Source organism: Callorhinchus milii, unplaced genomic scaffold (assembly GCF_018977255.1).
Source record: "Callorhinchus milii isolate IMCB2004 unplaced genomic scaffold, IMCB_Cmil_1.0 Scaffold1, whole genome shotgun sequence".
NCBI classification, from domain to species: domain Eukaryota; kingdom Metazoa; phylum Chordata; class Chondrichthyes; order Chimaeriformes; family Callorhinchidae; genus Callorhinchus; species Callorhinchus milii.
In genome coordinates this window covers 1082171-1098691 of record NW_024704742.1, presented here as the reverse complement: position 1 = coordinate 1098691, position 16521 = coordinate 1082171, and the positions used below count along the sequence as shown (strand labels likewise).

General features: G+C 44.8%; 1 protein-coding gene across 4 annotated transcripts in view; it reads left to right on the top strand.

The window, feature by feature from the left end:
- Positions 1 to 16521, top strand: part of LOC103184505 (NEDD4 family-interacting protein 1) — a 40223-nt gene that overhangs the window by 14165 nt on the left and 9537 nt on the right. Inside the window, exon 5 of one of the 4 annotated variants that reach the window (XM_007902542.1) lies at positions 2465 to 2526. The exons of 2 other annotated variants lie outside the window; for them this stretch is intronic. In XM_007902542.1, coding sequence (XP_007900733.1) covers positions 2465 to 2514 — 50 coding nt within the window. In that variant the 3' untranslated portion in view covers positions 2515 to 2526. Of the gene's footprint in view, positions 1 to 878; positions 1165 to 2464; positions 2527 to 16521 lie in introns of those variants that run through there. One more of the 4 variants, XM_007902537.1, reaches the window with a different exon arrangement.

Sequence of the window (16521 nt, the reverse complement as noted above, 5' to 3'; positions counted from 1 at the left end):
CGAACTTCAAACCTAACACAGACCTCAAACGTACCGGTTTAACCTTGAAATTCCACGAGGAATAACCAGACATATTGGAAATAGTGCACGGCATCAGTTTAGGATAGCTAGCAAATGAGCAACGGGAAGATTAGGAGACTTTTTTTTAAGCGCAAGAGGAATCCTCTGCCCGGGAGCAGTGACTGAGGCAGAACCCATATTAGCTTTCAAAAGCGAAGTAGATAGATTTCTAAAAATGAGTCAATTTCAGGGGTACGGGGAAAAGGCAGGTGAACTCGACTGTCAGGTTTACTCTTTAAAACAGTCAACACGGAATGGGATGTAAGCCCTCATCCTGTATATTGTATAATTTTATGGTAAACACTGTTCTCAATGCTGATGTCTGTGGGTCATTTATTGTGGATTCAACCATCAGTTAGCAACAAAGCAGTTTTAATAATAATAATAATAATAATCCTTGCATTTGATATAGCGCCTTCACAGAATATACTGTAAAGTGACTTGACTGTATATTTTGTGGGTGAAACGCGGCAGCCGATTGCGCACAGCAGCGTCCCCACAAACAGTCGTGGATTGAGTGACCAAATTATTATTAATATTTTTTTTTGAAAGGATTATTATCCTTGGAAAAGCGATCCGCCAATCGACAAACAACCGGGTTCCAAATTACTGAAGATAAACAGAGGCGTGTGGAGTAAGGAACATTGCCTAAGTTTTTGCCCTGCCCGGGAATCGAGCCCAGGTCCTCTCGCTTGCGAGGCAAGTGCTCTAAGCACTGAGCTACAGGGCTCCACTGCCTCCACATCATACATTAATGTCCTTTTACGGCAGTGGGTTCTGGCAGCACAGTATGTTCCTGTTTCATTTTCCGTTCTAAGGCTTTACAGAAAGGCTCAGTTGGTGGACTGCTTCCCTGGACGTTAAGAGTCATCCTCCCCATTTGAGACTGCAACGATGTCTTTCTGGGTGTTTTCCAAAATGGGCTTTGATGTTTGTAAATCATCTGTATGGTTGTGGAAGAGCAAAGCCTGAATGCCTGGCTTTGAACACAGTCAGCTTTCCAGCCGAAAAAAAATAAAAACCTGCAGCTACATTTTATACCGCACTGTATACTTCATATGGATGGAATCTGCTGCGTGACTGATCATTAAAAATGTTTGAAGTTAAGTGGTTAACCGACACTTCTTTGTTTATTACAAATGTTATTTTTTGTGTGTGGTACAGCGCTCTTTCATGTCGGAAAGACGCCTCAAAGTACTTCACACAATTTACTGGAAAGAGTGTGCATTTTGTAGCTAAACGCGGCAGCCAATTTTTTTGTAAGGAACTGGAAGGACCATTGCAATCAATCAATCATTCAATCAATCAATCAATCAATCTGCCTGGTCCCCAGATTGAAAAAAAACTCCGGGGTCTAATTTGTGTTACTTCGTAACGGAAAGGAAGAGGTTTAAAATTCCCAACCACGTTGCGAGATCTCCCACGGCGGAGGTAGATCGCATCAGATCAGAAAGGGTTTCTCCCGCGAGTCAGTGTGACCCACGACTGGTCACTGTGAAGGAAATCCCATTTAAAGCATTCCTTAAACATTGTTCAAAAAAATAGCGCAAATCAGACCCCCCCCCCCACCAAAATCTACCCACTACGGAGTAAATGTTGCAACGTTTCAGAATGGGATCGAAGTGATAATTAGCGCCTGGAGACAGCACTTAAGTAACCGAATTAATTGATCTATAGCACAGGGATTCACTCCGCTGATAGCGTTGTGCTGAGACTGGACTGGGCGGGAGGAAGAAGAATGATTCGGTTCCTCATCGAAAGGCGGCCGCAATCTTTGTTTCTCTGCTTTTATTCTGATTTGCAAAGATGTTCAAATAGGTGTACGTTTGCCGCAGAGACGTCCAAATATTCTGCTTGGCCTTTTTTTGAGACGGGATAATTATCCGAGTTCACGTGTGCAGTAGTTTGATACAGAACGGGGGCTTATTGCGAGTAAAGAGTATTCACCCACAGCGGTAAACAGGTATTGACTGCAGACGGGGTCACTTCACCGCAGAGGATTCACACATTTTCAACGGAAAGGAAATAAACTTCCTCCCGTCTCCTTTCTCCTGACGCCGGCCCAGCGTTCCAGATGCGGACATGAAAATGAAGTGAAGCGAAGGGAAGATGTGGGGGGGAAAAAAAACACGCGGTGACTCAATCCACGACTGTTTGTGGGATGTCGCCGAGCGCAATCGGCTGCCGCGGTTCGGCCGCGAATGAAATGCACCACGAATCCGCTTTGTGTTCCGCGAAACGTTTTCGCGACGTCTCGGCCGCTTGATCAGGAACCTTATATCGGATGCAAGGATTGTTACGCTGCTATGGTCGCCAGTGTGGCAGGAATGGGAGGGAGACAACTGGTATGTTTGTACGCTGGTTTGCCGAGCTAATGAGCAGTGTCTGTCCATACTGTTATCAGGTACTTGTGCTGAGTCTGGAATTGAAGCGAGGCGACAAAGCACTAATTGACTCCGCAGCCCCAGGGAGGATACAAGCCTTTCACAACAAGACCCCAGCAACGCCAATCAGTGTAATGACAGGAAAGAATCCCAACATCTCGGCCGTAACAAGATCATTTTTCCTCCATAATGACGTGGTTTGATTACTCGTAATGAGTAAGAAGAGGAAGTGAAACAAAATTATACCCTCTCAATTAGGGACTGACTTGTTTTGTGAATGGGGAAGCGGCGGTGGGGGGGGGGGCGGAGTGGGGGATTGGGAGGTAGGCTGGTGGGGCTGGCAGCGTAAATGTGGTATCTGATGTGATGATTATCCAATCTCACAAGGCATTCCCTCCTGCTCACACTACTAACACGGCCTCTTCCTGGACACTTTATATACAGAGGAGATTGTATCTAAATGATCTTCAGATGTGGAATATAAACACAAACACCCTGTACTCAGCGGGGGCAACTGTAGAGACACCAAACCTAGCTTCACCTCCGCTCCCCCACCCCCACCCCACAGCCCCCACAGCCCCGGCTACTAGGGAATCGGGCAGTGTTCCCGCTGATGATCATGATCCAGTTGCTTTGCCAGAAGAGTATGTTGCACGTGGAACAACCACCAGCTCAGGTGCGGATCTCTGACTGTCCAGGCCTTCGGGACGTCCTCCTGAAGTGAAAGGCGCTGTACGAATAAGTCACGTATCTTGCGAAGAGCGGAAGATGTTAGAAAGTAGCTGAGGGAGAGAGAGAGAGAGAGAGAGGGAGGGGGGAGAGAGAGAAAAAAACCTTCAAACACCAATAAGCCCACATTGTCGCATTAGCAGAGAAAGAGTTTGCCGCACTGGAAAAAAGGTCCACATGGGGTCACTACAGGCAAACTTAAGGAGCAGGTTGTTTCCAGCGGAGCAGCGAGGTTGAAAAGTTGCCTGCTGATGACTCCAATCATTTTGTTTTCCTTTGATACGACGCATGGGGCACTGGGGCTGCTGTTCATTCAGTAAAGGTGGGTATGAAAACCCATTCAGGAAACTTTTGAGTAAATGCAAGGGAAATGGTGCGAGTGCCTGGCGTTCAGGAGAAATGTTAGGGTCTATCACACAACTTGGAGTCCTGCAGCTCAGTGGTTAGAGAGGGCTCGCCTCGCAAGCGAGAGAACCTGGGTTCGATTCCTGGGTAGGGCGAAACCTTAGGCAAGTTTCCTTACACCACACGCCTGTGTTTACCTAACGGTAACTAGGAACCCAGTTGTTACACGATTGGCGGATAGCTTTTCCAGGGGTAATAATTCCTTTAAAAAAATTGTCACTCAATCCACGTGGGGACGCTGCTGTGTGCAATTGGCTGCTGCGTTTCCCCACAAAATATACAGTCAATTCACTTTACAGTGTATTCTTTGAAGCGCTTTGAGATGTCTCAAAGACGTGATTAGGCGCTGTACCAAATGCAAGGATTAGTGTTATTTGTAGCATGAGTTACAAATACATGGGGTGGTCTTTAAGTTGAGATTTTGGACGATTTACTTACGATAGATTCCTTCGTCATTGTGTGTTTACAAAATCACATCACGCAAAGATGAAGTGGCCCTGTGATGAGATTCTCACTCCGCAAAAAAGATTCAAAGGTTGAAAGAGAAAGTCCTCGGAATCCAGCTGTGGTGAACAGAAGTCCTGGAGCCCTTTATTTGCCACACTGGCTCGGTGGCAAATAAAGGAAATCCTTTTTGCAGATGAGGCCCCAGGCATGCTATTACAGGTACAACAACAACAGCAACAACTTGCATTTGGTTTGGTGGAGGTCATCACTCCAAACCATGAAGAATGAGCTACTCTTGGCAGCAGTGTGAGTGCTGTCTCTTCACTCTTCAAGCAACCTGAATGTGGTGCAGAAGTTAATTGCTCAGGTGCAGGAGCATCAGAGGACTATGCACATTAGGGAAAGCCGAAGTTGTAAGTATGTGTTTAAAAGCTGCACCGACAGAGAAACGATAGCAATAATATACTCAACAAGATAATAATGGTGCAAACAGCAGGGTTATGCACAATAAAGCGAACATGCCACAATGTTAATGGACTGCAGGAAGCAGTTTTCATGGGATACATCACCGCGGCTCAGTCACTACTGCTCCTAAGTTCAAAGACAAAACTAACACACAGCAGAGGGGTACAGAAGACATGTGATGGAAACCAGCTTTGAAAGAATTCCCAGCACGTGAGCAGGCAATAGGCCACTTCTCTGTGAGATTTTAGATACTATTGATGTTGGAGAAGAGAAAAACATTATTGATGGGTACCATGGTCCTTTCACATACGTGTGTGGGGGCGAGGGAGTATCTCCAAGCACTTCACACGATTACTGTAAAGTGTAGTGACTACGCAGTTTGTAGGCAAATGCAGCAGCCAATTTGCGCACAGCAATGTCCCACAAACAACCGTAAAGTGAGTGACCAGTTTGTTTGTGGGAGGGGGATTGTTGCAGAAACACCGAGAGCTTCCCTCCTTCCTTTGAATAGTGCCATGGGATCTTTATCCTTCATCTGCACAGACAGACGGGACCTTGGTTAATGGATCATCTGAAAGAAAGCACCTCCAACAACACAGTGTTCCCCCAGCACTGAATTTGTGTGTGAGCCTAGACCAGGGTTGTCCAACCTTTTGGCTGTATAAGCAAAATATGTGTGTTTCCCTTCCAGAAACATAACATTTGCCCAGCACCTTATTCACATTGGGAGGACATCTCAAAGTGCTTGACACTACTGGCTGGGCACCTGAACTGGGGGTGGGAGCCCAGAGAGGTTGGGTGGGATGGTGACAGATGGAGAGGGGAAAAGATGACCAAAGGAGGGGTCGAAGAGTTAGGTCTTGACGTGCCTTGAAAAGAAGGGAGGGAGGGAGCGAGTCAGAGAGACTCCAGGAGTGGAAGTCCAGAGAGCGGGAGAAAAATGGGAGGGTGGAGGAGATATTCAGCTGTACAGGAACCAAGCAAAAGATGCACGAGAAATATAAACCAGAATGTCAAATAGAATTCACAAGCACTTTGTTTTCAGGTCATGCTGCGCAGATCCACTGAATAACAACCCAACTAACTCAATAGTGGAACGGAATGTGTTTAGAAATACCACAATTTTGACTGCTTTAACTCATTGCAGAGGATAGCAGGAATGCCAGGAGTAAAATTGGACAAATTGTTCAGTATTACACACCATCTCCCCATTTGGAGTCCCCTGTAGCTCAGTGGTTAGAGTTTTCTTGCATCGCAAGCGAGAAACATGGGTTCACTTCCCGGACAGGGGGAAACCTTAGGCAAGTTTCCTTACTCCACATGTCTCTGTTTACCTAGCAGTGAGTAGGAACCCGCTTGTCAGTCGATTGGTGGATCGCTTTCCAGGGAAAATAATTCCTTCCAACAAAAAATAATAATTTGGTCATTCAATCCACGACTGTTTGTGGAGCACCTTTGTGCGCAATTGGTTGCCACATTTCACCTGCAAAATGCACAGTCACTACACTTTACAATATCCTGTGAAGCGCTTTGAAACATCCCGAAGACGTGATAAGGTGCTATATCAAATGCAAGGATAATTATTATTATAGTATTATTATTATTTGTGCACATCACAATTGTCACTGAAGTTAGCAACCGGGAGAAAAATTGGCTTCCGAATTTTTTTTCAGATCAATTCAAATAAAATAACACTGCTTCCCAACTGTATCTTAAGGGTGAGGTACAGTCTGGTATGCTCCTGTCATCGCCATTACTTACTCATAATTACAGATGGCAGGTATGTTTTAGAATGTGTCTTCTGAGCAATATAGTGCTCGGGAAACCAGTGCACGTCCACATTTATTCTCGTTTTCTACTCACCCGGTTTTTGGCAACAGGTGTTGTTTCACATGAATATTTGTTGCCCTTTGCCTTTGTCATCTGCAGGTCTTTGGCTCCAATACTTTCTTTGTGCATGCGAGAAGATTGACAGTTTGATGTGTGTATTTATGCCAAAGGGAAGTAAGAAAAAACCAGTCTATGATACAACAGATCCTGTGGTTACAGTAGTAAGTGTCCCCTTCAGCCTCGTGCACCTTCCTCCACCCATTAACATCTGTTATTGATATGATTTGCAGTTCCCTTAACTCGAGATCAAAGCAAAGACTTGTGATTTAGCATGTGCTTAGGTTAAACCAGCCTGAGTAACTATAGCTGATTGATGTTTCCTATATCACTGCCTACATTATCAATCTGTTCAGGTTCTGGCGAGCACTGGGCGCTCAGAGCAATTACTGCTCGATTATGTCACAAAATTCTTCACTAATTTGATCCGCGTTAAACCTAGTTTGGTGATGACATTGATGATAATGGGAGTCTTCTACATTTTGCTCCTTTTAGCCCGTTCTGAAAAGGGCGGCTGTGCTCATTGCGTATTGAGGGTGTGGGTGAGGGGTGGTCGGGGGTGGGGGGTGGGTGGTGGTGGGATTTGAACAGTAGGGTTTCCTGGCTGATTTACGAAGGAATTATTTGTACCTATGCATTATGGATAATTTGCAAACAAAGTGGAATGAGCCCAGGGCAGCGCGGGAAGGAAAGGTTACTCTGCTGCTGGCTTTAAAAACAATCACCTTTTAAATCATCTCAAATGGCCCAGCGAAAGTTTTGCTTGGGTTGGAAAAAGGGGGAGGTGGAGGATGATCACCATCTGATAAAGGCCCATGAGTGTGCAGTGACTAAACAACGAGCAGATCTCCTCAAGCAGATGAACGTGTGCAGCGTGAGCCATAGTTAGCAGTTTGAATATGTCACCTTCTTCTCCTCGGTTTCAGCAAAGTAATCCTGCTTTGGGCTGAACGATCATCTGTTAATTATACTGAAGAAGGTCAGTGTTTGCAGAGAGTAGGTTATACAGTTCTCTAGAAAGGGTTTTAGGCACCGAAATGCTTCGCTGAGTACACAGCATATTGTTTAATAACAGAACTTGAACTCACAGAGTCTAAGCTGACCCTCCAGTGCAGTGCTGCAGTGGGGTGGATTGGGGTGGGGTGATGTGGAGTGGGTTGGGGTGGGATGGGGTGGGATGGGATGGGGTGGGGTGGGGTGGTGGAGATTTGCAATGTCGGAGATGCCGTCGTTCAGATGAGATGATAAACCGGCCATGACCTGGGAGGCTGAGCCTGAGGGCTGATGTCGTCCCACTGATCGCTCTCTCCCGGTCTCTGTATGCACATTTTGGCTGCTGCCCCGACTCGAGCCTCCCCCTCCCCCTCCGCTCTAAATGTCTCTCCTCCCGCCCCCTTCTATGTCTCTCCTCCCACCCCCTTTATCCATTACTCCTCCTCTGTCCTTCTCTCCCACCGCCCTCCCCGCCTTCTCTCTCTCTTCCCTCGACCCCATCACCACTTCCCTCTGCTCCAGCCTGGACATCTTCCGCTGGCACTGGCTGTCCCAGAGCAGCAACCCCACGTGTCCCATCATTCACTCCCTCCGCTCAAACCGCTTCCTTAAGGCAAGCCCAACTCCCCTTTCTCTCATACGTATCCTCCCCAACTCTTCACATCACACTCTCCTCCCTCCCCTCCCTCCAGCAAACCCACCCGCATTTCCCTCCAAAATGTCCGTTCCTTCTCAAATAAAGCCCTCACCATCCACGACCTCATCCTGGACGAGCACCTTGACATTCTTGGGCTCACCGAAACCTGGCTCTTCCCCAATGACCCCGTCCCCCTAGTGGAAGCCTCCTCTCCAGGCTACACCTTCCACCGCACCCCCCGTCCAAACCAACGTGGTGGCGGGGTGACCTTCATTTCCAAAGCCTCACTTGGTCTCACCCCCGGCTCCTCTGGCTGCTTCCCCTCCTTCGAGCACCTCCCCTCTTCCACCCCTCTCTCCCTTCGAAAATCCTCTTTGTCTACCGCCCCCCCCCCCAAGCTCCCCGGCTCCTTCCACACAGACATCTCTACTCTCCTCTCCTCCCTGTCCCTCTGCTCCGAGCGCCTGCTCATAATGGGCGATTTCAACCTCCACCTAAACTCCCCTTGTACCACTTCTGCTGATTTCACTGCCCTCCTCTCCTCCCTAAACCTTACCCTTCATATAAACTCACCGACCCACAACCATGGTCAGGCACTTGACCTCATCATCACCCACGGCCTTGACATTTCCGACCTCAGCAAGTGGACAACAAAAGAGGAATTTCCATTCTCTGGACGTATCGCTGCTACTTCAGTAGTGATGAGGTCTTTGATGAGCGCCAACTTTCTGCACTAAACATGGACAAGGCAGAAACTCCCCCTCCTTGGCTCCCATCAAGGCCTTCTCACTTGAGGCTCGGGGCTCCTAACCGCCCCGGCCTGTCTCTCAGACTCTCCAAATTTGGGTGAAACCAGGTGTCTAGTCGAATCCTTAGTTCTCTTTCCTACTCCAGTTCTGGCGCACTGACCAGCACTGCTTTCCTCCACCTCTGCCATATCCACCTGCCTTCAACCATGCCTCACCACCAACACTGCTGAAACCCTCACCCACCGCTTTGTTACCTCCTGCCTCGATTTCTCTGATGACCACCTTGTGGGTCTCCCCAGCTTCACCATTCATTGAAAGTCCAATTGATTCAATGCTCTGCTGCTTGGTTCCTCACCCTTATCAAACTCTGCAGCCCCATCACCCCAGTCCCTGCCAAGCTCCATTTGCTCTCTTTCACAGAATGGATCAATTTCAAGTTCCTCATACTCACCTGCAAATCACTCTATGACAGAGAACCTGCCTACCTCTCCAACCTGCTCCCTCTCCACTCCTCTACCTCCACTGCCTGCCCCTTTTGCTTGGCTGGCTCAGGCCTTCTTCACGTCCCTCTACCAATCCACTCCAGCCATGCTTTCAACCACTATGTCCTTAACCTCCAGAACTCCCTGCCTCAATCCCTCCACCTTGTCCCCTCTTTGCCCATCTTCTGACCACGCCTGAAGACTTTCCTCTTCGACTGAGCCTATGGTCACCTGCCCTTTCACCCCAACTCAGTGTAAAACTCTGCCATTGATCAGTTCTCCGAAATGCTACCCTGCATGAAGGGCGCCATATAAATGCAAGTTGTTTTTGTTGTCTGAGTTTTTTGCTAGTCTTGTAGGTGGGGGTTGGGGTGGCTGCCTAATCGAATGGGAAGAGGTAGAGACAGTCTCCAAGCTCAATGCTCCTCTGTGTTTTATAAAGACTTTTAATCTTTGCTTTTATTTTAAGTTGAACAAGTACAGGCAGGTATATAGGAATAAAGATCCTTTCTGTATCCATGTTTTGTAATACTTTACTTGATCCATACAATCATGTAAATAGATACAGCTGTGCTTACAATGGTCCAAAGCAGAGGCAGTAACAGGAACTAGTATAATTGTCAGAAACAGATTATCCTTGCAGCATATAATAGCAAGGCTAAATCTTTAGATGTGAAATGAACTAACTATACATCCTGCGTTTACCTCAAGCTGGCTATTTTCAGGTTGATGCATGAATACTCATCATTTTCTCAATTTGAGCAATTTCATGTTTGGGTTTGTCTGTTCCTCTTAAAAATTATAGCACTTTGGCAGCGAGACAAAATGCTGCTTGGAACACGCATATTGCCATTGTCTGTATTAAGCCATTAGTTGTTGAGAGTTGTTGTCGGGCAAGTGAATGCTGTCTGTGGCTTGCGTGAGTGCCAATGCCTCTGGAGCTTTATTGGGTGTGGAGAGGAATGGAGAATGCATGAAAACCCTAGTGATCCATGTTTTCCTTGCTGGCTTTGGTCAAGCTGCTTAGCCTGAGACAGGATGTCTGAATCAGATTGCTGGCAATGTGGAACATCCATTTTCCTAAATGATAAAGCGTGTGTGGGTGTGCGTGAGTGGGATGAGTGGGGATGTAATGATAGAGTGGGTGGGGGTGACTGCGTGAGCGAACGTGTCAGTGAGTGGACGAGCAAGCGAATGTATGAGAGTGTGTGGGTGAGCAGGTATGTAGATGAGAGTGTGCGCGACTGAGTGGGTGTGTGGATGGATATGTCAATGAGTGAGTCAGTGAGTGCAGGTATCCTTGACTGAGTGAATGTGTTAATGAGTGGGTATATAGGTGTGTTAATGAGTGAGTCACTGTCACTGGATGAGTGAGTTACTGAACAATTGGGTGACTGGGTATGTGGGTGAGTAGGTGTATGAGTGAGTGGGTGAGATGAAAAGTGTGTGGGTGTGTAAGCGATTGGGTGAGATGGTGAGTGAGTGGGCGAGAGGGTGAGTGTGTGGGTGTGAGTGGGCGAGAGGCGAGAGTGTGAGTGTATAGGTGTGAGTGGGTGAGTGGGCAAGAGGGTGAGTGTATGGGCGTGAGTGGGTGAGTGAGCGAGAGGGTGAGTGTATGGGCGTGAGTAGGTGAATGGGGAAGTTGGTGAGTATATGGGTGTGAGTGGGTGAATAGGTGAGATGGTGAGTGGGTGAGTGGGCAAGAGGGTGAGTGTATGAGTGTGAGTAGGTGAATGGGCAAGATGGTGAGTGTATGGGTGTGAGCAAGTGGTTGAGATGGTGAGGGAGTGAGTAAGTGGATGAGAGATTCCTTTGAGTAATAAGCATCCAATATTAGATCAGAAAAATGCCTGAAGGTATTCTTAGAAAAGAGAGACGAATTGATATAAGGGTAGAGAGATTCAGTGAGAGACAGTTGTATGACAGGAATGGGTATACTTCAGTAGAGTGCTATTCTGTACACTGTGAGGTTGGATTAAAAATGTCGTCACTTGGAATTTCCTGATTTTGAAACTCAGTCCAGAGTGTAAATTAATCTGAACGTTCACATCTTGAAAGAATAAGTCATAACTAGAGCTGAGCACCAAAGCAATTATAAATGAAGCTTTACTAGTTGTACTTCAATGCAATATTTGCTTTAGTACAGGGTGACCAAAAATTTATGATATCTACCCCATTATTTCAATTTAAAAATTTATATATCATCATTTCGTTTAGACTTATTAGGCATTGTAATGGTATCACAACTTTTTGGTCACCCTGTGCGAATCATGGGTGTTCCTATAATCACTGTGGTAGTATACATGCAGCTCTAGTACTGGGACTCTCTCTTTCTCTAAATGTGTACAGTATATTTAAAAATTGGTCACTCAATCCATGACTGTTTGTGGGCTATTCTTGTGTGCAATTGGCTACCAAGTTTTGCCCACAAATACACACAGCCAATATATTTACAATATATTCTGTGAAGACGCTTTGAGGCATCTCAACATGATAAGGTGCTATGCCGAACACAAGGATTGCGTGAAGGGCACTATACAAATGAAAGTTGTTGTTGTAATGAATTATTATTCTTTCCACTATAATGGATTCTTACTGTACAGTTCTTTCTACATCGCAACGCTATGACATGCCAATACTCCTGTTGAAAATTGAAGATGAATTTTTCAGTGATTCAATGAGTTGTTATATCAAATGCAAGGATTATTATTTTTATTTTTATTTTATTTATTTATTTTTAGTAGTAGTTAGGACCATAATACTGTATTCCAAAATAAATAGTTGTCTCCCTGACTGCTTCTCCATAAAGCATTCCTGTTGGTAGCTACAACAATATCACCGCAGGCCAACTCACAGGCACGACTTGCTGTGTCATCGTATCATTTACTAATGCTGGCAATAGCCATATTTTCATCTCGATATTAAGCAAATGTGCTTGTTGAGAAAGCAAGAGTGTTGGCAAAGGTCTGAGCAAAACTGGCAACAATCGGTAGGGGGAAAAAAAATAACCCTGCGATAATGCTTGTTTTTTTTTAAAAGGTGCGGCTGGCTCTGGTATAACCTGTTTTGATTCAATGGAGGTGATTGGTAATATTGTTGTGGTGACTGCTCGCTAACTTCGGGCTGTGTTCGCAAACAGTCGGGTTGTGGATTCTTCCCTTTCTGACTGGATTTGATTTGGAGTTTCCTAGATGACACATCTTGTGGTGTCTTTTGGCAAGCAGTCAGGTAGCAAGCAGTTGGTTGGCTGACTCATGTGTTTAATGGATGTGCTGCTCATTATATACTTAAAACACACTGGAGTTGATTAAGCAATCTGGTCCACTGCCAGTTCATGGTGAGGCTTCCAGTCTGTTGTTGAGCTGGGTCAAAAATCTAAAATGCAGCAGTCGTAACAGAATTTTTTGGCTTGCGAAACCATTTTGGCACCCACCTTAAGATGGTGTTGAATGGTGGAAAATTCCTTAATTCCGTCTTAATTTGGGAAGCAATTCTTTCTGAGATCTGCTGAAAACCAGCTCCCAAATTAAGCATGAATTGATGAATTTTCTTTCCATAGATCTGTGTGATTTTAAATGTCAAGCCAAAGCAGTCTTACAATCTAAGACAAGGTGGGATTTGAGGCCTCTGCATTCACAAACGATGTGCTCATATTGAGTCTTGCCATTAACCTGACGTGCATAACACAACCCGTTGGAACTCTGCAAAATCTCCTTCAAGGCTCATCAGACCAAAAATCCTCAATCCTGTGTTGCGGTGCAGTTTTGTGTTTTATCATAAAGGCTCCATCCTAAAATTATTTGGCTTTGCCAACTGCTAATGTTAATTGTTGCCCACAAAATGCACAATCAATTCACTTCACAGTATATTCTGTGAAGCGCTTTGAGACGTCTCAAAGACGTGATAAGGCGCTATATAAAATGCAAAGATTATTATTGTTATAATTGAATAATAATAAGGATTCACTGAATTTCATGCCTTTACGTTGCAACAATTCATTTTGGGTTACAGAGACAAGCCTTCCATACAGAGATTTTAATAACATGACCTTACAAGACATAAGGTGCAGTGATGTGAATGTGGAATAGTTATTTTACTGTATACAGAAAAGTACTTTGTTTCCTTTTATGAATAACAGGAGACGAGGAATAATTCTGGGCACTAAAATATGGTCATGGTGGGGACATTCAGGGAAATTATTCCTCGCGATTCGTTTAATATTTGCTCAGAAAATATTAAAGGATTCGAGAAATAAGTATATTTTTCCTTACAATGTATATAACTTTCGATTTCACCAAACCAGATGGGAGTAACTAGCGAGAATGCCCTAATACAGTCCTCACCAATAGATTGCTGCAAGCGTAAGATTTGCTTTCACATTTTCCTTTATTCCTTAATAACTATCCTCTGCCTCTGTAGTCAAGCTTGTCAACTTGGAGCCAGTTCAGCTCAGCTCCCGGTACACCCCACTTACCATCAATAATAATAATAATAACAGTAAAATAGTAATCCTTACAGTTGATACAGCGCCTTATCACGCCTTCAAGTCGACTCAAAGCGCTTCACAGAATAAACTATAAAGTGAACTGACTGTATATTTTGTGGGCGAAACGCGGCAGCCGATGAGCACAGCAGCGTCCCCACAAACAGTTGTGGATTGAAGTGACCAAATTATTATTATTATTATGTTTTTATTTTTTTCCCCCGCGAGGCCATCCACCCAGCAAGCTCTGGATCCTTCATCTGCATCTCTCGCTCCCCTACACCGGGGGGTCTCGAACCAGTCGATTGCCACCAGGTGACATGTGGCTCGTGATCAAAAAGGACAAGAGGAGGGAGTGATAGAACTCCGTCCTTATTGAATCCAATTGAAAACAAAGCCGGATGCGCAGAGTATTCTTTTTTTTCGCGTCTGGAAATAAAACTATCAATTCAAAACCGTCAAAACTGCGGTAAATATCAGTGCTGCCTCTTGTTTTTCTCGAGCGTGCGCAAGACTCCACCTAGCAGCGATCGGAGACACATTGGAGACACAATTGTCGCTGCCGCTGGGTTATGGGTTCAATCCTCACACTGGGGACTTTGAACTCACAGTCTAGGCTGATGCTGAATTACGGTGCTCGTGGTGAGCTGCATTGGAGGGGGTCGTGCTTTGGACGAGATGTTAAGTCTGGCATTTCAGGTGGACAGTAAAACAGCCCATGGCTTGAAAAGCGAAGAGTTTCTCCCGGTGTCCTGGCCAGCAATCCCCCAAATAAAATTGGTCATTTGCTTTACGGCTGTTATGGGACGTTGCTGTGTCCAAAGATACACAATAAAATCTTGTGAAGTGCTTTGAAACGACACATGACCGTAGCAGGACTGATCTAATGTGCGTATGCCCTCTGATAACACAAGCTGATCATGACCCCGGCGAACAGCGACCGTGTTTTACTGAGGCGTGTACAATACTACTTACACACCCCTAATTCTTTCCAAAGACGTATTGTACTGCAGTCTGCACAGGAAAACTGAGACGCGTTTTACTTGCAGCCACTTCTATCACTGGGACCCAATTTACAACTGGTTGAGCATAATTGTATGGTACAAAGCCTTCAGAGTGTTCCATACTCACAGGCCTTTCAGCACTAAGAGTGTCTCTGCAGGCTTGCTTCTTTTTCCTCTGTGGATTCGCAGTTTTTGTTCTTCAAAGACTGAACAAAAAAGATTACTCTGTTGGCCACACACTGTGATGGATGATGAAATCCTGCAGTAGACTCGGCACACAACACACCTGAAAAACTTCTATCCGGCTCGAGTTTATAAGTTGAAAAGTTTTTTTGATCTACAGTGATTTCTCTTTGAAGATGATCACCAGTAAAAATTAAAATACAATGGGGGAGGATTATGCATCTTATGCACATATACATTCATATGTCTTCTAGGCAACAGGGAAGGCAATTCACACCTTCTTCCTAATGAAAACGTATTTTTTTTAGCACTCACTCTCCCTCTACCATTGGATTATGTTTATTCCCATGCTATTTTTACATTTGTGGAGTCCTGTTTTTTATTGGTTAGAGAACTCGCCTTGCAAACAAGAGGACTCGGGTTCGATTCCCGGGAAGGGCGAAATGTTAGGCAAGTTTCCTTAGTCCACACGGTTGTTAGTCGTTTGGCGGATGGCCAAATCAAACCAAATCAAATGGCCAAATGGCCTATATCCAATGTAAGGATTATTATCATTTACTAATTTTTAAAAGTGCAACGTTTGGACATGTGGACTTCTAGTTTGTGAGATTTCTGAAAGAAGATGCAAGCGACAAGAACTTACATTTATATATTTCTCTTCACCTGGTGTAGTGTCTCAGAGCTCTTGAACAAACAGTGAATGTTTTTCTTGCCGGTTGTTGTTGCTATCTCTCTGGTGTGCCTAGATGTCTGTGGTCTCTCTATACTTCAGTCTCACTACTTCATCTTGGTGGTTATCTTTAGGTTATAAACTTTCTTCCAACTATTTTTGCTAGGTCTTCTGAATTATGAGGACCACGGAGTCAATATCGTGCATTGCTATATTCCCTCCTCCACCAAAATTGCGCGAGTGTCAATCCCTGAAGTCGTCACAAGGATTTTCAGTGACATTTCTGAAAATTTTCCTCTACCATCTTCACATTCCAATCAATATATTGCCCACAGTTCCACACAAACTTTATCTGTATATGTTCTAGGGATCTCCACCGGTTTAGCTGCTTCAGACATTAAGAAATAACTTGATGCTGTGATGTGAAGATGGTGGAGTGCGTATATTGGAAGGATGAGATCAAATGGACTGAAGGGCATTCATTATTTTATATTCCCGATCTTGTGAGAAATGCTCAATATTGCTCCTGTGCGGTCATTAACTGCTGCTTTTTGTTTTGTTAATGCAGAAATAATCTGTTTGTTTTCCAATTGATATTTAAGTCATACAGGGCTCTCACCTATTTTTCTTAACGTGTCATTAACATTGTCGATAAACATACTCTCCTCTGTTATTCTTGAGAAGGAGAATGTTGGGATTAAGGTCACCCAAGCAATAAACATCAAAGGCCTATTTATGTATCAACTTCTGCTCACTCATCCAAACATTTGCTATATTTTCACTTGATTTAGAAGTTAAATCATTTCTAGTTGTTACATGAAATATCCAATGGTGTAAAAACAAATAACAAGGTAACTGCAGTAGGGCTGCAAAATTTGCCTACAAATACACAAAATTTACTTGACACTAAATTCTGTGAAGCTCTTTGAGATGTCCTCCTGAT